The 27,278-nt window shown below is 45.2% G+C and overlaps 1 protein-coding gene across 4 annotated transcripts in view; it reads left to right on the top strand.

The window, feature by feature from the left end:
• Positions 1 to 27,278, top strand: part of shtn3 (shootin 3) — a 126,858-nt gene that overhangs the window by 12,892 nt on the left and 86,688 nt on the right. For 3 of the 4 annotated variants that reach the window (XM_059650789.1, XM_059650787.1, XM_059650790.1), the window contains exon 2: positions 9,461 to 9,521. In XM_059650789.1, the coding sequence (XP_059506772.1) occupies positions 9,461 to 9,521 (61 nt within the window). Of the gene's footprint in view, positions 1 to 9,460; positions 9,522 to 25,756; positions 25,864 to 27,278 lie in introns of those variants that run through there. The other variant, XM_059650788.1, reaches the window with a different exon arrangement.

Here is a 27,278-nt window from a genome sequence, read left to right as displayed (position 1 = left end):
TGGAGTGGGAGAGGAAAGATCCAGTCGTTGTGGTCCGTGTAGGTGCCAATGATGTCGTAGAAAGAGGAAAAAAGTTCTGCTGGTGGAAAATGAGCAGCAAGGGGCAAAATTGAAAGGCAGAACCAAAAATATAATAATCTTTGGATTTCTACTTGAGCCATGAGCAAAGTGGAACGCAGTCAACAAGATTGAGGAGGTAAATGCATGGCACAAAGATTGGTGTAGGAGGAACAAATTTGGATACATGGCACCTACAATATGGGACAAGTTGGTATGGCCAATCCACCTAGCTTGCATATCTTTGGGATATGGGAGGAAACACATACACACACACACACACACACACACACACACACACACACACACACACACACACACACACACACACACACACACACACACACACACACAGTCACCCAAGGGTGGGATCACACCCAGTTCCTTGTTGCTGTGAGGCAGCAGTGCTAACCAGTGAGCCACCGTACTGTCTGTGTCTAAAAGTAGCCAATGAATAGAGCTTTGGGGCTTATTAAAGGACCTCGGCTGTTTCCTTAAGGAAGGTTCAAACACATAAATGCTGAGTCTTGACTCCAGAGCTGCTTCCATGAGATTAATTGTAGTGGGAGTAAGGCAGACACTGTTTAATTGCTTTGCAGGAGCAGAGCGTTGTCTGGTGGATCATCTCGGTGAAGCAATGTCATTAATTTGGTGGTTGTTATTGAAAATTCTCAGGAGAAAATGTTCTAGGAGCTGATCATGGAGAAAGGGGAGGTGAAGCGGGAGGGGGAGGGGAGAAGTGGGAGCGGCAGCGGGGTCGAGTGTTGACTGCAACCATGTTCCATCTAACACACACTTCAGTCGCATTCTCTCCCTTCCTGCCTAACAATGCTGGAAAAGCACTTTTCAGATCCAGCAGGGTTTGCCTGAAGCTGATGTGACATTTTCTGTGGTTGGATTGTTAGTGTGATCAAGGGGATGTGATCAAGGAAGTGATCACTTCATTCCCATTTTAATACATATGTAGCAATGGACATCAACCTGAGAGGTAGAGGGCAAAGGTGGCACCTTTCTTTTGACTACACCTGATAAATGGCAAGACTGTGCAACAGCTTGTTCTGCATCCTCCAGACAGAGGCAGACAATAGAAATGGTACCAGAACCCCACCTCAACCCCATCAAAGCACTGGCTCTGACCCAATGATATTGGTTGGGTTCAAAGGATCTCAGCTGAGGCTCACTTGCCCTGATCGGGTGAAGAGAGACAAATACTGGTTACCCTCTTCCCACTCCATGCCTGACTGTAACAAGCTTTTGTTAAAAGGATTTGTTTTCCAATTCACTGACTTTTAAACTGTTTAGATGCTGTGACTGTAAAGATCACAAACAGACTGGTTTCCCTTGAGTTTTCTTTAAAAGGAAGAATAGTATTTATTGCACTTAAACCCAATCTGATAAAAATCAAAGGAAATGATCTGACTTTTACACACAGAAGCACACACTGGAGCGCACGCACGCACACACATTCGTGCACATAGACACACTCACATGCATGCGCGCACACTCACATGCGCACTCACACACACACACACACTCCTACACGCTCTGTCTCTCTCTCTCACTCTCACACACACACACACACATACACACACACACACACACACACCTGCTTCAGTGTAATTGTCTCATTTCAACATAAATTCAAAATTAGGTTAAGCTTGAATAATTGACTGGACATCTACATTTTAAAGGGGATAGGAGAATGGCATGGACAGTTCAAATCATCTCCTATACAGTAAATGGAAAAGCCCTGGAGAAAATTGATGCACAGAGAGATCTGGGTGTTCAGGTCCATTGTACCCTGAAAGTGGCATCGCAGGTGGATAGAGTGGTCAAGAAGGCATATGGCATGCTTTCATTCATCGGACGGGGTATTGAGTACAAGAGTTGGCAGGTCATGTTACAGTTGTATAAGACTTTGGCTCAACCACATTTGGAATACTGCATACAGTTCTGGTCACCACATTACCAAAAGGATGTGGATGCATTGGAGAGGGTGCAGAGGAGGTTCACCAGGATGTTGCCTGGTATGGAGAGCACTAGCTATGAGGAGAGGTTCAGTAGATTAGGATTATTTTCATTAGAAAGGTGGAGGTTGAGGGAGGACCTGATTGAGGTCTACTATGAGAGGTATAGACAGGGTGGATAGCAAGAGAGACCAGATTGGGGGACTCAATTACTATGTGTCCCGATTTCAAGGTGAGAGGGAAAAAGTTTAAGGGAGATATGTGTGGAAAGTTCTTTATGTAGAGGGTAGTGGGTGCTTGGAATGCGTTGCCAGTGGAGGTGGTAGAGGCGGGTATGGTAGAATCCTTTAAGATGTATCTAGACAGATACATGAATGGGCAGTGAGCAAAGGGATGCAGATCCTTAGAAAATAGGTGACAGGTTTAAATAGAGGACCTGGACCGGCGCAGGCTTGGAAGGCCGAAGGGGCTGCTCCTGTGTTGTAATTTTCTTTGTTCTTTGTTCTTGTTCTCATTTCCAGCAAACAATAATGTTGAAAATAACAACCACTTTCCAGTACCATGCCTTCTCCTTCACATTCACTTTTAATTGTGCTAATTTCAGTTTGAATAAAATGAAGGTTCCTTTATGGCTTGTGGCAATTCTTTTAACCACAACTGAGTATGTTGGGAGAGTCTGAACTGTAACAAAACTCTATGAATTATAAGCACCATATTATTTTGAGATAATTGTGCAGACAGTCAATTAAGCAGCAGATTTGCACAAAATAATGCACTGGTAATTTTATGTTAGAAATGGAATTGTATTGATGCTTCTAAAAGAAAACACATTGACTTCCTAAATCATTTAATGAGATCAATCCAATCTTAGCAATTGTCATTACTAAATGGAGATAAAATCATTATGCACCGATTCAAGGCTGTTCATGAACTCTTTGTCAATTAAGGACAGTCTTCCATTCTCCTCCTTCTCCCTTCCTTAAAATCTGTTTCTTTCTTGGCAATGTTTTTGTAAATATTCGAACGAGAATAGGTAGAAAGAGGAAAGAGGTTGTGCTGAGGGAATATGAGCAGCTAAGGGCTAAGTTGAAAAGCAGAACCTAAAAGATAAAAGCCTCTGGATTACTACCTGAAATATGAGCTCTGATGCAAAGCCATCTTAGACTCGAAACATTAGCCTGTTGTCTCTCCGCGAATGCTTCCTGATCTACTGTGATCTCCAGCAGTTTTTGTTTTCAGTGCAGATTCTAGCATCAGCAGTAATTTGTTCCTATGTGAGTTCGTGGGTCGACGAGATTAAAGAATTAAACATGCAGCTCAAAAGAAATGGGTTTGATTTTATGGGACATTGGCACTGGAAAAATAGGGAGCTGTTCCCATGGGGTGGTCTCCACCCTATTCATATTGGGAGCAGAGCCCTGGGGAATTGTATAACTAGGGCTGTGGCTAGGCTTGTAAACGAAACAATGGGGTGGTTCAGCTACATGGAAAATTAGAACATTGAAAATAAAGTAGGATTGCTGGTCAGTGATGGAGCTGATCGTGACCTCAGAGCAGTTGCAGAAACATGGTTCCAAGGAGATCAAAGCTGGAGATTTAACATTCATGAATAGTTAACCTCTTGGAGAAGGAAGAGAGATGGGAAAGCTGGTGTCATAACAGTACTTAGCAGAGATGACATGAGGAGAGCTGTGAGAGACAATATCAAGTCATAGAGTCATACAGCATGGAAACAGACCCTTCACCCATGCTGACCATGTTCCCCAAACTGAAGTAGCACCACTTGCTTGCATTTGGCTCATATCCCTCCAAACCTTTAATATTCATGCACTAATCCAAACATCTTTTAAATATTATAACTGTACTTGCTTCCTCTGGCAGTTCATTCCACATACTAACTACTCTCTGTGTAAAAAACACTCTCTGACCCGTCATGTCTTCTGTAATACTCTCTCCTCTCACCTTAAATAAATGTCCCATGGTTTGGAACTCCCTGTATCTTAGGGAAAAAGAAACAACCTTTGCTATTCACCTTATCCATGGCCCTTACCATTTTATAAACTTTCATAAGGTCACTCCTCAACCTCCTACAGTCTGGTGAAAATCGTTCCAGCCTATCCAGGCTATTTTTCTAATTCCAACCGTCTATTCTTGGCAACATCCTGGTAATAATCCTGCAAGCTCCTCTCCATTTGCTCACCATCTTGACTTGGAAATACATCATCGTTCCTTCACTATCACTGAGGCAAAATCCTGGGATTCCCTCCCTAATGGCATTGTGGGTCAACCCACAGCAGGTCGACTGCAGTGGTTCAAGAAGGCAGCTCACCTCCACCTTCTCAAGGGGCAACTAGGGATAGGCAGTAAATGCTGGGCCCAGCCAGTGACACCCATATCCCACAAAATGAATGAATGAATGAATAAATAAATAAATAAATAAATAAATAAATAAATATGTAATGGAGCCAACCAGGGACCAGACTATTTTGGATCTGGTATGAGGCATGTTTAATACATGATCTCAGTGTAAAAGATACCCTAGGAAGTAGTGATCATAACATATTAGAATTTAAAATTCAGTTTGAGTGTGAGAAACGTAGGTCAGAAACAACAGTGTTTAGCTTAAATAAAGGGAATCACAATGAAATGAGGATAGAGTTAGTTAAAGCGAGCAGGGTGGTGAGATTATCAGGAATAACAATAATAAATCAGTGATAAACATTTAAGGAGATAATTCATGACTCTCAGCAAAAATACCTCCCAGTAAGGAGGAAAGATTCTACAAAAGAGATAAGCCGACTACGTCTGACCAAGGAAGTTAAGGAGTGTATTAAGTTAAAAGGAATAGCATGTAAGAAGATTAAAGTCAATGTTAGCCCCAAAGACTGGTATAAATTCACAAAGATAGGAAGAGCTGTCACTGAAGGATCAAGAAGCAATGCCACCATGAAGGCTTGGCGGCCACAAGCCAGTTATCCCTGTGGTAACTCTTCTGACACCTCCTGCTTAAAACCCAAAAGGTCAGAAGGATCATGAGACTCCGCTTTCACGGTCTGCACTCGTACTCAAAATCAAGATCAAGCGAGCTTTTGCCCTTCTGCTCCACGGCAGGTTTCTGTCCTCCTTGAGCTCGGTGGCTTGCACAGCTGCCTCATAGCACCAGGGACCCAGGTTCAATACCACCCCCGGGCGATGGTCTGTGTGGAGTCTGCATGTTCTCCACATGTCTGTTTGGGCTTTCTCCCATATCCAAAGACGTGCAAATTAGTTGGATTAACATTGCAAGATTACCCATAATGTCCAGGGGTGTGTGGGTTACGGGGATAGGATAGGGGATGAGTTTGGGTGGAATGCTTGTCAGGGGGTTGATGTAGATTTGTTGGGCTGAATGGCCTGCTTCCACATTGTAGGTATTCAATTGGGGGGGAGAAAACCGCAGAATCCAGCAAAGGAGGACTGAAAAGACAATGAAGGCTAAGGAAATAAATTACAAGGGCAAATTGCTATGGACAACAAAAATGAGCAATTAGAGTTTTTAAATATTTAAAACTGTGGGAAGAACATAATCAGGGCAAGGCCACTTAGCAAATGTATCTGGGGAGACAGTTTTGGGAAACAAGGAAATAGCAGAAGAGTTAAACAGATATTTTGTGTCAGTTTTTATGCTGGAAGATAATTTGAACATTTCATTAATACCAAAAAGTAGGGAGTAGGAATTAAGTACCATCACCATCATTAAGGAAGTAGTATTAGGCAAATTAAAGGGGCTAAATGCAGATAAATCCCTGGCCCTGGTGGTTTGCATTATAGAATCCTAAAATAGTTAAGTGACAGAGACGATGGATATAATTGGTTGTCATTTTCCAAAAATTATTGCATTCTGGAATAGTATCAGAGGATTGGAAAACTGCTAATGTGACGCCACTTTTCAAAATGAGAGGGATGAATAAACTAGAGGCCCATTAGTCTAACATTTACTGTTGGAAAATGTTGGAATCAATTAAGGAAGTAATAGGAGCACATTTGGAAAATCATAACGTAATCAAGCAGTGTCAACACAGCTTCATGAAAGGAAAATTGGGTCCGACTAATTTATTAGAGTTTTCCTAGGAAGTCTTAGCCAGAGTGTTTAATAGTTGAACCAGTAGACGTGCTGTATTTGGACTTGCACAAGGTCTCTCACAAAGGGTTAATTCAAAAGCTAAGAGCCAATGGTGTTGCAGGTAGTATACTGATGCCGATAGAGAATTACCAAATGGGCAGGAAACAGTGGGTGGGGATAAAGGGTTCATATTCACGTTAATGACCTGTAAACAGTGACGTTCCACAGGGATCAGTGCTGGGACTTCAACTGCTTACAATATGTATTAATGACGTGGGGAAGGAACTGAATGTAACTGTAGCCAACTTTGCAGACAGTAGAAAAATGGGTGAAAGGGAAAGTTGTGAGAGAGTACAAATGTTTTACAGAGAGATACTGAAAGGTTGAATAAGTGAGCAAAAGTTGGTGAATGGATATAATGAGGTGAAAAGTGAAGTTGCTCTTTTCAGAAGGGAGAGCAAAAGAACAGAATATTATTTAAATGAAGAAAAACTACAGAAAGCTGCAACACAAAGGGGCTTGTGGGTACTCGTGCACAAAACACAGAGAGCTAGCATCCAGGTGCAGTAAGTAGTCGGGAAGGCTAATGGAATGTGGGCCCTTATTTCAAGGGGATCGGAGTATAAGAGTGGAGAAATCTTACTGCAACTGCACAAGGTGCTAGTGAGACCACACCTAGAGTACTGTGAACAGTTTTGGTCCCACTGTTTAAGGGAAGAGATCATTTCATTGGTGGCAGTTCAGAGACGGTTCACGAGGATGATGAATGGTTTGGAGGGATTGTATTATGAACAAAGGCTTGGAACAACTGGTTGGAATTCTACTCACTGGAGTTGAGAAGAATGAAAGGTGATCTCATTGAAACATATCAGATTCTTAAGGGGCTTGACAAGGTAAATGCTGAGAAGATGTTTCCCCTCATGGGAGAGTCTAGCACCAGAGGGGATAGCCTCAGAATGAAGGGGCACTAATTTAAGACTGAAATGAGGAGGAATTTCTTCTCTCAGAGGGTTGAGAGCCTTTGTGACACGGAGTTCCAAAGAGCCGTGGGGTGGAGTCCTTGAGTATATACAAAGTTGAGATAAATTCTTGATCAGTCGGGGAATCAAGGGTAACAGGGGAGGGGCAGGAATGTGGATGTGAGGAAAGTTGAATCGGGCATGGTCCTATTGGATGGCAGAGCAGGGTTGGGGATGCTGAATGGCCTACACCTGTTCCTGTTCCTTACGGTCTCATCATTCTACGGAGTTAAAGAGCAATTTTCCTCTTCTCTTGCCTAACTGTTCATTCCTCATGGTAAGCCATAGAGGGGATTGTCGGGTTTTTTGACTGGAGGCAGCAACATAGATAAGGCTGATCCTGTCAATTCATCTACATCAATATAGATTTCAGAGACAAAATCACAGAGTGAGGAGCCTGCCTTGTTTAATGCACCTAATACAAGAGTAACAAGTTCAACCATAATAAACTGGGGAATCCTTGCATTTACCGAGTGGCTTTCATGGCAACAGGTTGTCTGGAAACACTTAATGTCTATTCAATCCTACTGAAGTGGAATCACTGTTGTAATGTACGAAGCAGCCTCAAATAATTTACGCATCAAGGTTCCCCAAGCAGCACTGATATAAATGACCAGAGAGTTTGATTTGCAATGTAGGTTAAACTATTTATCCAGAACACATAACAACTCCCCTGTTCTGCGTTAATGCCTTGGGACTTTGTAATATCTAACTGAGATAACAGATGGAGTGTTGATTTGATGCCTCATCTCAGAGCAGAAGGTCAGCCTAGTTTATAGGTATTTTTAATCAAGCTGTTCAGAACATGTTATGACACATTTCTGGTGTGGGTGGGACTTGAACCCAGGCCTCCTGACTCGGAGAGGGGGACACTACCACTGTGGCACAAGCGCTCTCAGCCCAGATTATATTGTTAAAATCAATGTATGGGATCATTAAGCCGTAACCTTTTGTCTCTACCTTGTCACCACTGAGGCTGACACTTTCGCACTCTTACAGCGCCCTGACTGAGATTCATTTAACCGAAACATTATTCCCAGGACTTACTGGTTCATGTGACTCGGCTACTCACTGCGTAACCTTGTTAAGCTTTCAGAAAAGGCTCTAGAAAGTGAATGGAAATCAACAGCAATAGAACTCATTAAGAGTGAACATTTCCTGCTTAATCCAACTCCACTACAGTCCCAGCACAGTTTTAATGATGGAATTGCCTATCTGCAGTAACATCCAGCACACTGTTGGACGTTGATGGTTTGGGCACCTGAAGGAACTGACAGCTGTACAACTGATCCAGCAGTTCCAGCCAGCTGGAAGAGAGTTACACTTATTTCCACGATATGTCCCATGGTGGAGTCCTTCCCAATGTGGCATGTTGGAGCCTGTTTTACAGCTTGGTCATGGAACGCAGTGTGATGCAATACTAGGTTGGTCAGGCAGGACCAAATACTAACGATCAAAATGGATTTCTGAAAGTTTAAACTTCAAGGGTTATCGAGAAACTTTGCTTTTACTTTTGTCTTCAGACAATTGTATAAACAGGTAAGAAAAATGCCTGGGTGTAAACAATGTGGTTTAACTTGGGGGCGTAAGGGTGCCACCATCAGGCTGGGTATATCTCTAACTTTAGCAGGTTTGGATATCTCCGAGGCAGACCTGAGATTTAAACCAACAGCTCGTGTATCCCGAGTCAGGATGTGAATGTTCGAGAATGTGGGCGCCGAACAATTAAAGTCATCACTTCCTATCTGAAATGGTTTTGCATCACAAATCACACAAGATGTTTTTGTCAACACCTACCAAGGCTCTCCTAGTGCTGAAATACCACACACTGTATGCTCGGCTCCATAGGGGCAGGGCACACAGGCATAAAAACTGAAGTCACATGTGCACAGAGCAGGCATATTCACTGCTCAACGACATACCCATAAACACATGGTATTTAGTGTGGACATGTATACAATCGATGCATGCAGCACACTAACACTTTACAAACAGAGAGTTGTTCTAACACAGGACTCATGCCTCAAATAAGAATCCTGATAACTGGTTCAGAATTGTCATTTTTCATGCTTGAAAGATTACAACAGTGTAAGCTTCCACTTCAAGCAGTCCCCACACACCTCATCTTGCCTCGATTTATAGAGAGATGCAGCATGGAAATGGACCTTTGATCAGAATGATGGTCAGAGATAGACTGTGGCCTGCTGGGTTAAAGCAAGGGCTATTCAAAACTGGAAAGCACTTACAATTGATTCAATTAGTTTAATGCACGACCGGGTTACTGAAGCACTATCTATTTTTTCTTTTATCTTTAGTGCAAGCGACTGGCTCGTGAGCGAGATGAGGCCGAGAAGCAGCTGAAACAGATCAAACGAGGTGGGCCTATTTCTCTTCCTATATCTGTCACTCTTTAATTCAATTGTAGTGAATGGTTAAAAAGACAATAATCTCCGAGCTCGGGACAACCCATTTCACAGGGGAAGTTGTTCATTTTCCAGCTACCACAGACAATGTTGCAACATTACTTTGCAACGAGCTGAGCATGCACAGTTGCAAGGCAGCCCTGCTTAGTGTGGTATAGGTGAGTTAATATTCTACACATAAACCAAGAGCTTGGTCTGATCACCAGCTGTTGTTCAACCGTGTTCTCAGAATTTTGCACATTAGAAGATGCCCAACCCCATGGCCTTCAAGAAAGTTGAATTATTTTGCCTAGTACCAGCATCGACTGGTATGTTGATATTCACTGATGATACAGAGCATAAGATTATTCATATAATCCCTCTTGCTAGTGCAGGTCTGTAAAAGATTTCTGACTTAAGAAGCTACGTTATTTCAAAATGTAATAATATTAACTTGGACCATAAAATGTCCACACCATTATCTTGTTCTGGCCACCCTGCTACAGGAACGATACTATTAAACTGGAGAGGAATCAGCAAAGATTTTCCGGATAATGATGGGAATAGAGGGTTTGAGTTATAAAAAAAAGGAACGTTTTTCTCTGAAGAGTAGGAGATTGAAGGGTGGCCTTTATAGAGGTTGACTAAATCATGTGGGGCACAGATAAAGTGGAAGGCAAGGTCTTTTCCCTAAGATGGGGGAGTTCAAAACTCGGGGTATTTTTTAAGGTGAGTGGAGAAAGATTTATAAACTTTTTTACACAGAGAGAGGTTCTTGTTTGGAATGAACTTCCAGAGGAAGTGGTGGATGCAGGTACAGTTAGAATGTTTTAAAAAACATTTGGATAATTACATGAATGGGAATGGTTGAAGGCCCAAAAGCAAACAAATGGGACTAGTTTAGTTTGGGAACATGTCTGGCATGGAATAGTTGGACTGAAGAGTCTGTTTCCATGCTGTATGACTCTATGACAGTATGGCTCTATTACAATGCCAAAGATTTAAACATGCAATGCACTTATTTACCCTAAACTTTACCACTAAAAGTTAAAAGCAAAAATAGGAATTGCTAGATAAGCACAAAGGTATGACAGCTTCTGTGGAGACAAAACAGAGTTAACATTTCAGGGTGCGTGATCCTTCCTCAGAACTGCTAAATGATAATGCTCCCTAACAGTAGACAGTCATAGAATCATAGAGCTGTACAGCACAGAAACAAACCCTTTGGTTCAAAGCATCCCTGCTGACCCAGTACCTCATATAAATCTAGTCCCATTTGCCAGCGTTTGGCCCATATCCCTCTAAATCTTTGCTATTCATGTACCCATCCAGATTCTTTTCAAATGCTGTAATTGTATGAGCCTCCACCACTTCCTCTGGAAACTCATTCCATAAACACACCACGCTCTGTGTAAAACGTTGCCCCTCAAGTCCCTTTTAAACCTTTCTCCTCTCATTTAAACCTATGCCCTCTCGTCTTGGACTCCCCCATCCTGGGAAAAAGACCTTGGCTATTCACCCTAGCAATGTCCCTTATGATTTTATAAACTTCTATAAGGTCACTGCTCAGCATCTGACACTCCATGGAAAATAGCCCCAGACTTTTCAGCCTCTCCCTGTAGCTCAAACCCTCCGACGCTGGCAACATCCTTGTAAATCTTTTCTGAACCCTTTCTAGTTTCACAACATCCTTCCCACAGCAGGGAGACCAGAACTGAATGCAATACTCCAAAAGTTGCCTAACCAATGCCCTGTACAGCCACAGTTTATCATTATTATTAAAATACAAATTGATTAATTTGCTTTGCTACAAGTCATCGAGGACCCCTCGAGACAGAATCACTCCTACCTCACCATTTACAGCCCACACTTTTCAAAACTGAACAGAGGCATTGAGTTCCTGGAGAGATTTTCCTGATGACATGTTGCTTCTCCAAAGCTCTCATAGACATTCCACCAAAACAGTGATCTGGGCAATGAGGAGAACCCTTAAGGAAAATAGCTTTCTGTTCTAGTGCAGGAAAGGCCATTTAAAATATCAAATCTCCATCCAAATTCTCCTTCAGAAGAGAGATAATGGGAACTGCAGATGCTGGAGAATTCCAAGATAATAAAATGTGGGGCTGGATGAACACAGCAGGCCAAGCAGCATCTCAGGAGCACAAAAGCTGACGTTTCGGGCCTAGACCCTTCATCAGAGAGGGGGATGGGGGGAGGGAACTGGAATAAATAGGGAGAGAGGGGGAGGCGGACCGAAGATGGAGAGTAAAGAAGATAGGTGGAGAGGGTGTAGGTGGGGAGGTAGGGAGGGGATAGGTCAGTCCAGGGAAGACGGACAGGTCAAGGAGGTGGGATGAGGTTAGTAGGTAGCTGGGGGTGCGGCTTGGGGTGGGAGGAAGGGATGGGTGAGAGGAAGAACCGGTTAGGGAGGCAGAGACAGGTTGGACTGGTTTTGGGATGCAGTGGGTGGGGGGGAAGAGCTGGGCTGGTTGTGTGGTGCAGTGGGGGGAGGGGATGAACTGGGCTGGTTTAGGGATGCAGTGGGGGAAGGGGAGATTTTGAAACTGGTGAAGTCCACATTGATACCATATGGCTGCAGGGTTCCCAGGCGGAATATGAGTTGCTGTTCCTGCAACCTTCGGGTGGCATCATTGTGGCAGTGCAGGAGGCCCATGATGGACATGTCATCAAGAGAATGGGAGGGGGAGTGGAAATGGTTTGCGACTGGGAGGTGCAGTTGTTTGTTACGAACTGAGTGGAGGTGTTCTGCAAAGCGGTCCCCAAGCCTCCGCTTGGTTTCCCCAATGTAGAGGAAGCCGCACCGGGTACAGTGGATGCAGTATACCACATTGGCAGATGTGCAGGTGAACCTCTGCTTAATGTGGAATGTCATCTTGGGGCCTGGGATGGGGGTGAGGGAGGAGGTGTGGGGACAAGTGTAGCATTTCCTGCGGTTGCAGGGGAAGGTGCCGGGTATGGTGGGGTTGGAGGGCAGTGTGGAGCGAACAAGGGAGTCACGGAGAGAGTGGTCTCTCCGGAAAGCAGACAGGGGAGGGGATGGAAAAATGTCTTGGGTGGTGGGGTCGGATTGTAAATGGCGGAAGTGTCGGAGGATAATGCGTTGTATCCGGAGGTTGGTAGGGTGGTGTGTGAGAACGAGGGGGATCCTCTTGGGGCGGTTGTGGCGGGGGCGGGGTGTGAGGGATGTGTCGCGGGAGATGCGGGAGACGCGGTCAAGGGCGTTCTCAATCACCGTGGGGGGAAAGTTGCGGTCCTTAAAGAACTTGGACATCTGGGATGTGCGGGAGTGGAATGTCTTATCGTGGGAGCAGATGCGGCGGAGGCGGAGGAATTGGGAATAGGGGATGGAATTTTTGCAGGAGGGTGGGTGGGAGGAGGTGTATTCTAGGTAGCTGTGGGAGTCGGTGGGCTTGAAATGGACATCAGTTACAAGCTGGTTGCCTGAGATGGAGACTGAGAGGTCCAGGAAGGTGAGGGATGTGCTGGAGATGGCCCAGGTGAACTGAAGGTTGGGGTGGAAGGTGTTGGTGAAGTGGATGAACTGTTCGAGCTCCTCTGGGGAGCAAGAGGCGGCGCCGATACAGTCATCAATGTACCGGAGGAAGAGGTGGGGTTTGGGGCCTGTGTAGGTGCGGAAGATGGACTGTTCCACGTAACCTACAAAGAGGCAGGCATAGCTGGGGCCCATGCGGGTGCCCATGGCCACCCCCTTAGTCTGTAGGAAGTGGGAGGAGTCAAAAGAGAAGTTGTTGAGTGTGAGGACGAGTTCCGCTAGGCGGATGAGAGTGTCGGTGGAGGGGGCCTGGTCGGGCCTGCGGGACAGGAAGAAGCGGAGGGCCTTGAGGCCATCTCCATGCGGAATGCAGGTGTACAGGGACTGGACGTCCATGGTGAATATGAGGTGTTGGGGGCCAGGGAATTGGAAGTCCTGGAGGAGGTGGAGGGCGTGGGTGGTGTCACGGACATGGGTGGGGAGTTCCCGGACCAAAGCGCAGTGGTAGTATGGCGTACTGACCTCTACATCGCCGAGGCCAGACGCCAACTTTCCGACACCACCTCCTACCGCCTCCTCGATCATGACCCCACACCCGAGCACCAAACCATCATCTCCAACACCATTCATGACCTCATCACCTCAGGGGACCTCCCACCCACAGCCTCCAACCTCATTGTTCCCCAACCCCGCACGGCCCGTTTCTATCTCCTTCCCAAAATCCATAAACCTGCCTGCCCCGGTCGACCCATCGTCTCAGCCTGCTCCTGCCCCACCGAACTCATCTCCACCTATCTGGACTCCATTTTCTCCCCTTTGGTCCGGGAACTCCCCACCCATGTCCGTGACACCACCCACGCCCTCCACCTCCTCCAGGACTTCCAATTCCCTGGCCCCCAACACCTCATATTCACCATGGACGTCCAGTCCCTGTACACCTGCATTCCGCATGGAGATGCGGACGAGAAAAAGAGTTAATGTTTCGGGTCCAGTGACCCTTCTTCAGAACTCAATTGTATCTTCCTCAGAAGTTCTGAGGAAGGGTTACCGGACCCGAAACATTAACTCTGTTTTCTCCTCCACAGATGCTGCCAGACCTGCTGAGTTTTTCCACGAACTTCTGTTTTAGTGCCTTATAATGGGCCTGACTGAGATGTGATTGGCTTCACTTGCATTTCATGCAATAGGGATTTCATTCAAGGCAATACCAGACATTGGTAGTGAAAAGAATGGAGTTTATTTCATTAGAATGTTGGCTGAAAGATTATTGTTGCTAAAAATGGGCAGCAGAAGGAAAATAGAGTAAGCATTAATCAGGTCTGACAATGTCCAAGGAGCACTAAAGACAATATTTTGGGCCGAAACCCTCCGTCAGGACTGGAGAGGGGGAGGGGAGCCCAGAAATAAATAGAGGGAGTGGGTGACATTGGGGGAAGGGTAGGAGAGCTGCTGATAGGTGGATGTAGGCAGGGGGTAATTAAGATTTGTCCTTGGGAAGGCTGGTAAGTAAGTAGGAAGATGGAAGTAGGTAAGTAGGAAGATGGACAGGTCAGGCCAGACCAGGAGGGGAAGGGTTGGGCATGGATATGGCTGGGGGTCGAGGGATTTTGAAGCTGGTGAAGTCAATAATCAGACCATTGGGCTGTAAGCTCCCAAGGCAAAATATCAGGTGTTGTTCCTCCAGTTTATGTTTGGCCTCAGTCTGACAGTGGAGGAAGCCAAGGATGGACATGTCAGCAGGGCAGTGGGAGGGAGAATTAAGACAGATGGAAGCCGGAAGGTCGGGTTGGTTGGTGCATGCAGAACTGGATGCTGTGTGAACCAGCCCTGAGTCTGCATCTGGTCTCCCAACATAAAGGAGATCACATCAGGAGCAAGGGATACAGTGGATGAGGTTGGATGATGTGCAGGCGAATCTCTGCCAGATCTGGAAGGAGGCGAGAGGGTGGCTGTAGGGGTTGGTGTAGCACCTCCTGCGGTTCCAGGGAAAGGTTCTGGGTGTGGTGGAGAGCACCTTTCCCTGCAACTACAGGAGGTGCTACGTCTCCCCTCTCACCTCTGTCCAAGTCCCTAAACAATCCTTCCAAATCCAGCAGAGATTCACCTGCACTTCATCCACCCTCATCCACTGTATCCATTACTCCTGCTGTGGTCTCCTGTATATCGTGGAGACCAAACGCAGACTCGGGGACCGGTTCACAGAGCATCTGCGCTCTGCACTCACCAACCAACCTGACCTTCCAGTAGACATCCGTTTTAACTCCCCCTCCCAGTGCCCAGGCTACATATCCATCATTAGCCTCCTCCACGGTCAGACTGAGGCCAAACGTAAACTGGAGGAATAACACCTGGTATTTTGCCTTGGGAGCTTACAGCCCAATGGCCTGAATGTTGACTTCACCAGCTTCAATATCCCTCGACCTCCAGCCTTATTCCTTGTCCAGTCCTTCCCCTCCTGACCAGACCTGCCCTGTCCATCTTCCTACTCACCCATCCCCTCCGCCCTTCTCACAGACCAATGACAATTACACCCTATCTACATCCACCTATCACCAGCTCTCCTACCCTTCCCCAGCCCCAGCCCCTCACTCTATCTATTTCTGGGCTGCCTTCCCACCTCCCAGTCCTGATGAAACATTCTGCCCAAAACATTGACCTCCCTGCTCCCCTGATGCTGTCTGACCTGCTGTGCCTTTCCAGCCTCACATCTATAGACTCTGGCATTCAGTATCTGCAGTCCTTATTATCTCTAAATATTAATCAGGTTTCTCTATAACACTTTGATAGGCTGTTTCTTTAAGAATTGTGCCTGGTCCACAGTGAATGCCTTTCTATAGTGAGCTTGAGAAAACTTTAGAAATAACCTTTGACCATTTGCTCTGACATCGTACCATCATTTCTGCAGAATAGCGTAACCTGCTGTATTTAAGTATTTTATGGTATTTCCTCAATGATTTCTGCTGGGGTTATGAACACCAAAATCAGACGAACCTCCATTTAAACTCTTCCACCCCATGTGAGTTTGTGTAAGTTAATTCCCTAGAGAACCATCGGCACTTTGGCCGCAACCATGTTTGGCTTGGACATCAATTTTGATTTGATTTATTATTACCACACGTACCAAACAACAGTGAAAAGTTTTGTTTTGGGTGCAATACAGCAGATCATACCATACAAGCACATATGGACCATAGGGTGTTTGAGCAGAGGGAGGAGTACAAAGTTACAGCTGCACAGAAAGCCAGGTCAACATTGGATTTGAAATTTGGGAGGTCCGGTCAGCAGTCTGATAACAGCAGGGAAGAGATAATGGGAACTGCAGATGCTGGAGATTCCAAGACGACAAAATGTGAGGCTGGATGAACACAGCAGGCCAAGCAGCATCTCAGGAGCACAAAAGCTGACGTTTCGGGCCTAGACCCTTCATCAGAGAGGGGGATGGGGGGAGGGAACTGGAATAAATAGGGAGAGAGGGGGAGGCGGACCGAAGATGGAGAGTAAAGAAGATAGGTGGAGAGGGTGTAGGTGGGGAGGTAGGGAGGGGATAGGTCAGTCCAGGGAAGACGGACAGGTCAAGGAGGTGGGATGAGGTTAGTAGGTAGCTGGGGGTGCGGCTTGGGGTGGGAGGAAGGGATGGGTGAGAGGAAGAACCGGTTAGGGAGGCAGAGACAGGTTGGACTGGTTTTGGGATGCAGTGGGTGGGGGGGAAGAGCTGGGCTGGTTGTGTGGTGCAGTGGGGGGAGGGGATGAACTGGGCTGGTTTAGGGATGCAGTGGGGGAAGGGGAGATTTTGAAACTGGTGAAGTCCACATTGATACCATATGGCTGCAGGGTTCCCAGGCGGAATATGAGTTGCTGTTCCTGCAACCTTCGGGTGGCATCATTGTGGCAGTGCAGGAGGCCCATGATGGACATGTCATCAAGAGAATGGGAGGGGGAGTGGAAATGGTTCGCGACTGGGAGGTGCAGTTGTTTGTTGCGAACTGAGCGGAGGTGTTCTGCAAAGCGGTCCCCAAGCCTCCGCTTGGTTTCCCCAATGTAGAGAAAGCCGCACCGGGTACAGTGGATGCAGTATACCACAGCAGGGAAGAAGCAGCTCTTGGAGCAGCATTGATAAAGTCAGAACTCTACCTGAGAAGCTGCATTTATATCGTTCTATACTCTTGATGATATACGATTAACAGCATCCCTGACTGCTAATGGAGTGGCGTGAATAAGTTACATTGTTTGTGCACAGTGCAAATACATCAATGCGCTAGAGCACAGAACAGACAGAACAAGCAGTAAGGCTAGGGAAAGTGTATTGTGGTGAACAGACTGGAGGTCAATTTATCCTTGTCAGACAGTGATAAAACATTTCGCAAAATCAGAAATTATCATCTTAAGAAACCCAAACAGAAGAAAACCAAAACAGACATTATCCAAATGGATCAGCAAATTTGAGTTATCAAACTCAGGTTGCATTATATGAGATTCGGTCTCCCAGCTCATAAATAAGTTATTTGCACGGCTTTTGTAATAACAGAGTAACTGTATTAGAGAAAGGAGTGTTTCATTATTTTAGTGAATAATTCAGCTCTGAGTGTCAATAATTCAGCACTGGATGCTTTGTTAGGAATATATTAAGTTACTCACATTCTTGTGCAGCTTTTCATGTTAATATTTGGAAATGATTCACATTGGTAACAATGAGACATTTCTTACTTTCCATCAAAGTACATTCTTTCCTTCTCCTTTTGTGGGGGATTTCTACCCTCACTCATAACTACATGCCATGCACACACACTGTATCTGAATAATGAGGTGTGGCTGTCCAATAATGTGTTTTTTTGCTTCAGACCAGGGTCATTGGAAGGTGAGCTACCCATTCTCGGCATTAAAACCAACCCAGACCAAAGCAGTTGAAATGACCATCTGAGGACTTAACTGGGACCGGAGGGTTTGAGTTATAAAGAGAGACTGGGACTTTTTTCACTGGAGTGTAGGAGGCTGAGGTGTGACTTTATAGAGGCTTATCAAATCAGGAGGGGCATAGATAAGGTGAACAGCAAAGGTTCTTCCCTCGGGTAGTAGAGTTCAAAACTAGATGGTTTAATTTTAAGGTGAGGGGAGAAAGATTGAAAAAAGACGTGACGGGCAACTTTTTCACACAAAGATGACAAGGTGTGGAGCTGGATGAACACAGCAGGCCAAGCAGCATCAGAGGAGCAGGAAAGCTGACGTTTTGGGTCTAGACCCTTCTTCAGAAAATCTCAGACTCCAGCATCAGCAGTTCCTATTATCTCTGAGTGAGTTTTTCACACAAAAGATGGCTGATACAGCCAGAGAATGTGGTAGATGCAAGTGCAGGAATGTGAATAGGAAGGATGTAGAGATATGGGCTGAACACAGGCAAATAGGACTAGTTTAGTTTGGGAAACATGGTCAGCATTAATGAATTGGACTGAAGGGTCTGTTTCAAGCACAACTGAAATGGTGGCTCTACAAATGTTGGCACTTTTTGTGAACTAGAAATCTTACTGTCAAATATCTAATCCTTTCATTGATGACCAACAGTTCCATATATTAAAAAAGAAGAGCAAATGTTGGAGAAATTCAGCAAGCCTGGCTCTAACTGGGGGAGAGAAACTGGATTAACATTTTGAGTCTGATATGGAGTTTGCACATTATCCCTGCGTCTGCGTGTATTTTCCCTATGTACTCCGGTTTCTTCCCACAATCCAAACATGTGCAGGTTAGGGTGGATAGGCCATGCTAAGTTGCCCATAGTATGTGCAGGCTAAGTGGGTTAGCCATGGGGAATACAGGGTGACAGGGATACTGTGGTGGGGCGTGGTGGGTGTGCTCTCTTTGGGATGCTAATCAGAGTTGATGTTGCCTCGATGGGCTGAATGGCCTCCTTCCTTTCTGTCGGGATTCTATGATTCTATGATGATGGTGACTTTTCTTTCGGGAATTCTGAAAGAAGTCCTATTGAACTTGAACGGTTACCTCTGTTTCTTTCTCCACAGATGCTGCCACATCTGTTGAGTTTCTCCAGCACTTTCAGATTTATTTTGGATTTTCCAGTATCCAAAGCACTTTGCTTTTGTTACAATATTCCACAAGGTCAATTGCTCAAAAGCCTCACTGTCTCGCAGGGGATGAAGAAAGGTGCTGGGACAATGTGTCAGTAGATGAGGAGCATCCCACTGTAGTCTCTGAGGAACAGAGGTAGACACTGTCTTCGAAGCCAACAGCACAGAAAAAGGCCCTTTGGCCCATCAAGACTGTGTTGGTCAGAAGCAACCATCAGACCATTCCAAGCCCATGCTGTGCGACAGTGTAACTAGGTAAAACCAGGTAGCCTACATTCAAACACCTGAATGTGGGCCACCTGGCTGTACTTAGCTACACTGTCGCACAACAGTATTTCATCGTGTACTGCATTAAATCCCTACTGTGTGGAAGCGGTGCACACCACTCTCTAAGAAAGCATCCTACCAAGACCCAGCTGCCTTACCCGATCTCTGTGACCCTGCATTTCCCACAGCCGATCCACCTAACCTGTACACTACGGGTAATTTAGCATGGCCGATCCACCTAACCTGTACACTACGGGTAATTTAGCATGGCCGATCCACCTAACCTGTACACTACGGGTAATTTAGCATGGCCGATCCACCTAACCTGTACACTACGGGTAATTTAGCATGGCCGATCCACCTAACCTGTACACTACGGGTAATTTAGCATGGCCGATCCACCTAACCTGTACACTACGGGTAATTTAGCATGGCCGATCCACCTAACCTGTACACTACGGGTAATTTAGCATGGCCGATCCACCTAACCTGTACATCTTTGGGCTGTGGGAGGAAACTGGAGCACCTGGAGGAAACCCACACAGACTGCGAATGTGCAGCGCATAATACAAAAGTGTTGCAATTGGCTATTTTTCCCAAGTATTCAGTCACAATAGTTGTAGCGATGTGTAATTCGATACATGGGAGTGGATACATTCTGCGCTAAGCAACAGCGTGGGAAATTACAAACCATTCCTGATGCTCATCACCGGGTTGTTTATGTATAACATTTAACGAAGTGGCACGGTGGCTCAGTGGCTAGCACTGCAGCCTCACAGCGCCAGGGACCAGGGTTCGATTCCAGCCTCAGGCAACTGTGTTTGTAGAGTTTGCACATTCTCCCTGTGCCTGCGTGGGTTTCGTCCGGGTGCTCCGGTTTCCTCCCACAGTCCAAAGATGTGCAGGCTAGGTGGATTGACCATGCTAAATTGCCAGTAGTGTTCAGGGGTGTGTGGGTTATAGGGGGATGAGTCTGTGTGGGATGTTCCAATGGGCAATGTGGATTTGTTGGGCCGAAGGGCCTGTTTCCACACTGTAGGGAATCTACTCTAAACGAGCTTGATTTTCCTACTGAATCATTTTCTGACCTGCTGCATCATGTGCATGTTTCCCTACCCCTGTACGCCTATCCTATCTTCTCTGCTCAGTTCATGTTTGTATATCACTGCAGTATCTGCCTGGATTGACCAAACTCCACTCCTACCAGGCCCTGACCCTAGCCTCACTGCCTATAATCTTGACTTCTACATCCCTTCAGAACTTTTTTTTAGCAAGGTCTGTCATTTTCACCTTTCGCTGTAGCTCTCTGGCCCTCTCTCTCTCCATCTCTGTCTCTTAATGAGAACAGGGAATGGGATGCAAAGTGGCTGGAGTGGGAATAAAAATCTAACACAGCTCATTCCTTGATAAAAGGTCCAAAATCAGAAGGTAATGTTTCTCACGCACTAAATATAAGGGATACACTCTGGCACTGCCAGTGCTCCAAAAGCAGGAAACTTTTTTTTACTCCCAGATACTTTAGACATTGAAGCCAAATGCAATAAGATCACGCTGACATAGCTGTACTTGGTGAGACAATTACGGAAGCAATTTGCTAACTAAAGAAAAATAGAAATGTTACAACACACCCAGTGTAATAATATTCTGGCGTTATCCAAATGAAAGACAAAGGAGACATATGGATCATTTTTGTTTGAAGATCTCTGATTTATTTACAGCGAAACTAATACATACATAACAACAGAGTGATCTCCAGCCGTAGCCTGTGTCTCGAGTGCTAAGCCAAGAGAATCTGTGGCATGTGCCAACATCCTGGCATTTGGCCCAACTGCATGTTGATTTCTTAAAGATCTATCACTCCAAAGGTAACCAATCACACAACAACGCCTTCATTTCCAAAGAATACGCTCAAACACTACAAGTGAAAACATAGAAACATCGCATGTCCATCAGCATCCGTGGAGAGAAAGCAGGGTTAGTGTTTGGGTCCAATGATCCTTCTGAGGATGACAGGCCGCATGGTAGACTGGTTGCTAAGGTTAGATCACAAGGAATTCAGGGAGATCTAGCCAATTGGATACAAAATTGGCTAGGCAACAGGAGACAGGGGCTGGTGTTAGAGCAGTTGTCGTTCAGACTGGAGGCCTGTGACCAGTGGTGTGCTGCAAGGATCGGTGCTGGGTCCAACGTTATTTGTCCTTTATATAAATGATTTGGATGAGAAGATAGGAGGCCTGGTTGGTAAGTTTGCAGATGACACCAAAATTGGTGAAATCGTAGACAGTGAAAAAGGTTATCTAACAGTACAATGGGATTTTGAGCCATTGGGCCAAGGAGTTTAATTTAGATAAATGTGTGGTGTTGCATTTTGGTAAGGCAAACAGGCGCAGGATTTGCACAGTTAATGGTTAGGCCCTGGGGAGTGTGGTTAAACAGAGAGACCTAGGAGTGCAGGTACACAGTTCATTGACAGTGGCATCACAGATAGACAGGGAGGTGAAGAAAGGATTTGTACTCTTTCCTTCATTTGTGCATTGAGTACAGGAGTTGAAAAGTCATGTTACAGCTGTACAAGGCTATGGTAAGGCTGCATTTGGAATACTGTCTACAATCCTGGTCATACTGCGATAGGAAAGACGTTATTAAACTGGAAGGGGCACAAAAGGAGATTTACAAGGATGTTACCGAGACTGGAGGGTTTGAGTTATCAGGAGACACTGCATAAGCTGGGACGTTTTCCCCTGGAGCATATTCAGCTGAGGGATGACCTTATAGAGCTTTATAAAATCATGAGGGCCATAGGTATTGTGAATATTCAAGGACTTTACTCAGGGTAGAGGAGTCCAAAACTAGAGGGGCATAGGTTTAAGATGAGAGGGGATAGATTTAATAGGGACCTGAGGGGCAATGTTTTCAGGCAGAGAATGGAATGAGCTGCCAGAGGAAGTGGTGGAGGTGGGCACAAGTACAACATGTAAATGGCATCTGGATGGGTACATGAATAGAAGGGTTTTGAGGGATATGGGCCAAACACGGGCAAATGGGTCTAGTTCAGCTTGGGAAACCTGGTCGGCATGGATAAGTAGGCTCAAAGGGCCTCTGTCTGAGTTGTATGACTCTATGACTATTTTGGGTAATAATATCAGTTTACACCAGAGAGAGGTTGTAAAATTTACAAGTACAGAAGTCTGAGAATCCATGTGTTGTTTAAGCAGGATGAAACTCTTCCAGATCTCGTTATGACAAAGCCACTTGGAAGTGTGGATTTCATCCTTGGCTGTAGTCGGTTGCAGATGTGTCATCGCTATACGATGCTGGTGTTCCATCTCACTGTCATTGTCTGTGTGTGTTCTTTGAGGTTCACTGTGCACTATCGATGTGTTGCACACTTCCACGAGCTGGCTTCTGTTCCTCCACCTGGCAATGGTCCAGTTGGATGTAGGGACTTCGTTGCCCTGCATTCGGTGCCCTCTTTGTAACCCACTGTGGGCAACCATGTTCCCACTGAGGGCTGTGAGATTCTGACCATCAGTCCGAGACATAGTTGTGAGAGCTCCATATCTGAATGCTGTTCTTGTGCCACCTTTTGGATGAGGAATGTTCCCTGCATCCGGGACAATTCGACTGAAGGTGGCGTAGAGTGATTGTTCTGGCTTGCCTTCCAAACATGATCTCTGCTGGCGATGGTAACCACTTATCCAGGGGTGTAGCCCTGAGGTATAACATGGCAACTCAAATATCTTCATCATTGCCCAGGATAAGTGGTGCAAACCATTTGTTCAGGTGTGATCTAGGGTATTGAGGTGAGTGTGTCGCAGACACCACAGCCCGATTGGCACATTTATCCCTGAAATGACTGCCTGTTGTAGGAAATCATTTCTTTGGTGCACTGAGCAGACTCAGTGTGTCTTCCATGGACGTGCTGAAAGCTTTCTTTACCCTGTAATGGCAACAAGAAATTTTGAGAGAGAATTGGTGACCATTTTTCAGTCAAATGCATGCACAGGTAATTTCAAATTGAACATCTGTTGTCTGTGGTATATAGATTTAAAGCAACCCAAGAACAGCACAAATACTTAACTGGGATCTACATTAAAGAATCTGGGTTGAAAATGGTAAGCATCTACTGTTGTAGAGGGTGAAGTGGTGGCTCAGTGGTTAGCAGTGCTGCCTCACAGTGCCAGGTACACAGGTTCGATTCCAGCCTTGGACGACTGTCTCTTTGGAGTTTGCACATTCTCCTGCGTGGGTTTCCTTCCACAGTCCAAAGATGTGCAGGTTGGTGTGGATTGGCCATGCTAAATTGCCCCAAAGTGCCCAGGAATGTTTAGGTTAGGTGGGTTAGACATGGGGAATGGTTCATGGTGGGATGCTCTTCAGAGGGACAGTGTGGACTTGTTGGGCCGAATAGCCTGCTCCCACACTGTGCGGATTCTATATAGAATAAAGTGTTAGCATCACTAATGCTGTCATTCAACCATGTGGCACAATAAAATTGTTCTGGCTTGCCTTCCAAACATGATCTCTGCTGGCGATGGTAACCACTTATCCAGGGGTGTAGCCCTGAGGTATAACATGGCAACTCAAATATCTTCATCATTGCCCTGTTGGGACAGGATAATAGTGTTGGGACAGTTAAACAGAATAGATGAATGGCAAAATCTATAAGTAAACAAGTGGTGCCCAGGATTCAGGGTCAGAAACCTAAGCTGTAATGATGAGCTGAAGACCTTGGGCTCAGTTATTTTGAGTCGCAACTGGAAAGAACTGAATGAGCATATAGCTAAAAAAAGTTCACATCACCTGACCAGGGTCCACGGTTTTCATTGGTTGAGAACTCAGCCTGTTTCCCCCATAAAGCTATTCCTTACATAACACAGTGAATCAAGACTGTGCTTATTAATGAGTTAGTGGTTTGGAACTCGGCAACATCATGTCAGAACAGTACAGAGATAAATAGTTAATTTAGTTTGAAGTTATGCCATTTATGTTAAATTTATTGTTTCTTGGATTAATTGTTTATAGATTGGCAATTAATTGCATTCAGGAAGTGCATATTAATTACGAACTCCCTTGCAATCATAGGAACAACCTTTAAAAGTTTTTTTTTGTTTTGTACAGTGAGCTCATAGTGCCCCTTTCGCCTGGGTAGTTGGGTAATGGTGTTGCAGTAATGGAGTTAAATGTGGAACACACTGAACCTTGTGTTTGTTGGTTCGAAGGATGTGGAGTGCTCAGTATCACTTGCAAAACAAAAGCTGCAAGTGTGTATCAAGAGATGATGGGAACTGCAGATGCTGGAGAATCCAAGATAACAAAGTGTGAAGCTGGATGAACACAGCAGGCCAAGCAGCATCTCAGGAGCAAAAAAGCTGACGTTTCGGGCCTAGACCCTTCATCAGATGAAGGGTCTAGGCCCGAAATGTCAGCTTTTGTGCTCCTGAGATGCTGCTTGGCCTGCTGTGTTCATCCAGCTTCACACTTTGTTATCTTGGAGTGTATCAAGAGCAGGGTTAGACTTGGCAAACTGCATTCCAACAATCTCCAGTAACAGAGTGAAAAGTGGAATGTCAGACATTACAGTATGGAAGCAGGTCATCCAGCCCCTACTGACTGTCTGAAGAATGTCCCACCTAGAGTTTCCCCCTAGATGGCCAATCCATCTAACCTGCACATCTTTGCACTATGAGAGGAAAGCCCCACAGACATGTGGAGAACATGTAAACTCCAGACGGAAAGTGTCTGCAGTTACACAACATATGGTTATAGTACAACAGGTTTATTTGAAATCACAAGCTTTCGGAGTTCTGCTCCTTCCTCAGACAAAGCTGTTGGACTATAACTTAGTGTCGAGTGACTTCTGACCTTGTCCACCCCAGTCCAACACCACATTGTGACCACACAGACAGTCACTGAGGCTGGAATCAAACCCAGGTCCCCTGACAGCGTAAGGCAGCAGTGCTGACCACTGAGCCACCGTGCCACCCTGTTTATGGTTGCATGGTCCAGGTGTACTAACATTGGAAAACCATTTATAAAGAAAACCTTGATGATTTATTGTACACTTGCAAAGAAAGGCTTTAATCCACTAACCACTACCGGTTCGTTGCATACTGCCTGGCAGAATGCCAGGGGAGTCAGACACAGTGGAGGTCACTCTACTAACATGTCTGTGTGCATCACTTAAACAATTTATAATAATTGTACAAAATTTATCAGCAGTTAGTAATGTTTTATGTTGAGAGTTTTACGTTCCAGCAAGATGCTGAAATATAACAGAATTGCTTGTCTCTGCATATCTGAATAAATTATATACTCAGATGAAGCAGAAAGTGTTCGCTTACAGAGAAAGGGGTGTGATTTGCATTTCAGAGTTGTCTGTTTCAGGCGAGGCAGTGAAAATGGAAGGAAATTTAGTTACAAGAATGGCTGGACATTGATGAATCGTCGTTGGTGCTGTAAGTACTGGAAATAGAAGGGGACAGTAGGTCAAGGCTGTTTTTCATTGTAGCCTGAGAATCCTACTGTGCGCTGATAGAATTCAGAGCGAGTTGTGTCACAGTACAGGAGTCTGTCACGGTGTGCATCTTACAGATAAGATTGACCCTTTGTTTATTACATTTAGTTGACATTGAAATAATCTGCCTGGACTACTTACACTCAACCTGACCATTGAGAACTGCCAATTTGACATTGGTTGCCTAATTTCTCTGCTGCTCCCCGCTCCCCCCACCCAGTCAAACCGATCTCCCTCTGAACTGACTGCACTGTTGTACTCGCAGATCCAGTTCTGACTTTGTGGCGCTGTTGTTCTTTGGTGGATTGATCTCTACATTGCTGAGGCTGAGCATTACCTCCTCCTACCTCGTCCTGAACCATGACCCCGCCACTGAGCAGTTGTGACGAACAGTCATCGGACTCGAAACATTCAGTCTGCTTTCCGCCCACAGATGCTGCCAGACCTGCTCAGCTTCGCCAGCAATTTCTGTTTTTGTTTCTAAAGGAAAGTTTCGTTGTGGAATATTCACTTGTCTCACACCATGTTGGAAGGGACATTAAGCCAAATCATTCTATATGTCTGTTATCCCATCAAGAAGCTACAAATGATAACTATACTCGTGTATTTTCCATTGTTTCATGTTTTTCAAGAAAATTAGGACATCAATATGAAAGGGCAGTGATGAGTCATTTGGATAAGTACATGAACAGGAACTCTTTAGTGGGGTATGAGCCAGGAGCAGGTAGGTGGGACTAGTTTAGTTTGGGAACTTGGTCAGCATCGGCTGGTTGGACCGAAGGGCCTGTTTCCATGCTACATGACTGATTCCTGCACAAAGGCATTAGGATGGTCGTATTAAGGAGAGTGGAGTATAGTTATTGACAAGGATTCTAACGCTTCACCTTCAGCAGTAGTTAGGAAACTTTTTAAAAGCTTTTATTTACTTCTTTCTTTTTCATGTGTTCATGTTTCCTGTCTTCCCTCCCTCTTCAAATATTACTTTTTTCTGTTTTGACATTCAAAACATTGGAACATATAGCTACATGTGTTGTCTCCAAATATGTGCACCTAATGAAGACATCATTGTCCTAATGGACATGGGGCTGCTCTCTCATTAGAGAGAGAGACTGTTGGTGGTTGAACCTGAGGGTCACCATGCCTCAGGCAAGGGGAGAGGTTGAGAAGGAGAGTCCTCTATGATAACTTCAGCCAGTAGAGGAATTGAACCCACATTGTTGGCATCACTCTGCATCATAAACCAGCCGCCCATCTAACAGATCCCTACCCAATATAGACCATGTGTACCAGAAAGGCTGGGAGGCATCATGAAGGTAAACTTGAAATCCCCAAATGAGGGGAACCCATTATTAGTTT

Source organism: Stegostoma tigrinum, chromosome 13, assembly GCF_030684315.1.
Source record: "Stegostoma tigrinum isolate sSteTig4 chromosome 13, sSteTig4.hap1, whole genome shotgun sequence".
NCBI classification, from domain to species: Eukaryota; Metazoa; Chordata; class Chondrichthyes; order Orectolobiformes; family Stegostomatidae; genus Stegostoma; species Stegostoma tigrinum.
The sequence above is the reverse complement of the archived record's forward strand: the minus strand, read 5'-3'. Positions and strand labels throughout refer to the sequence as shown.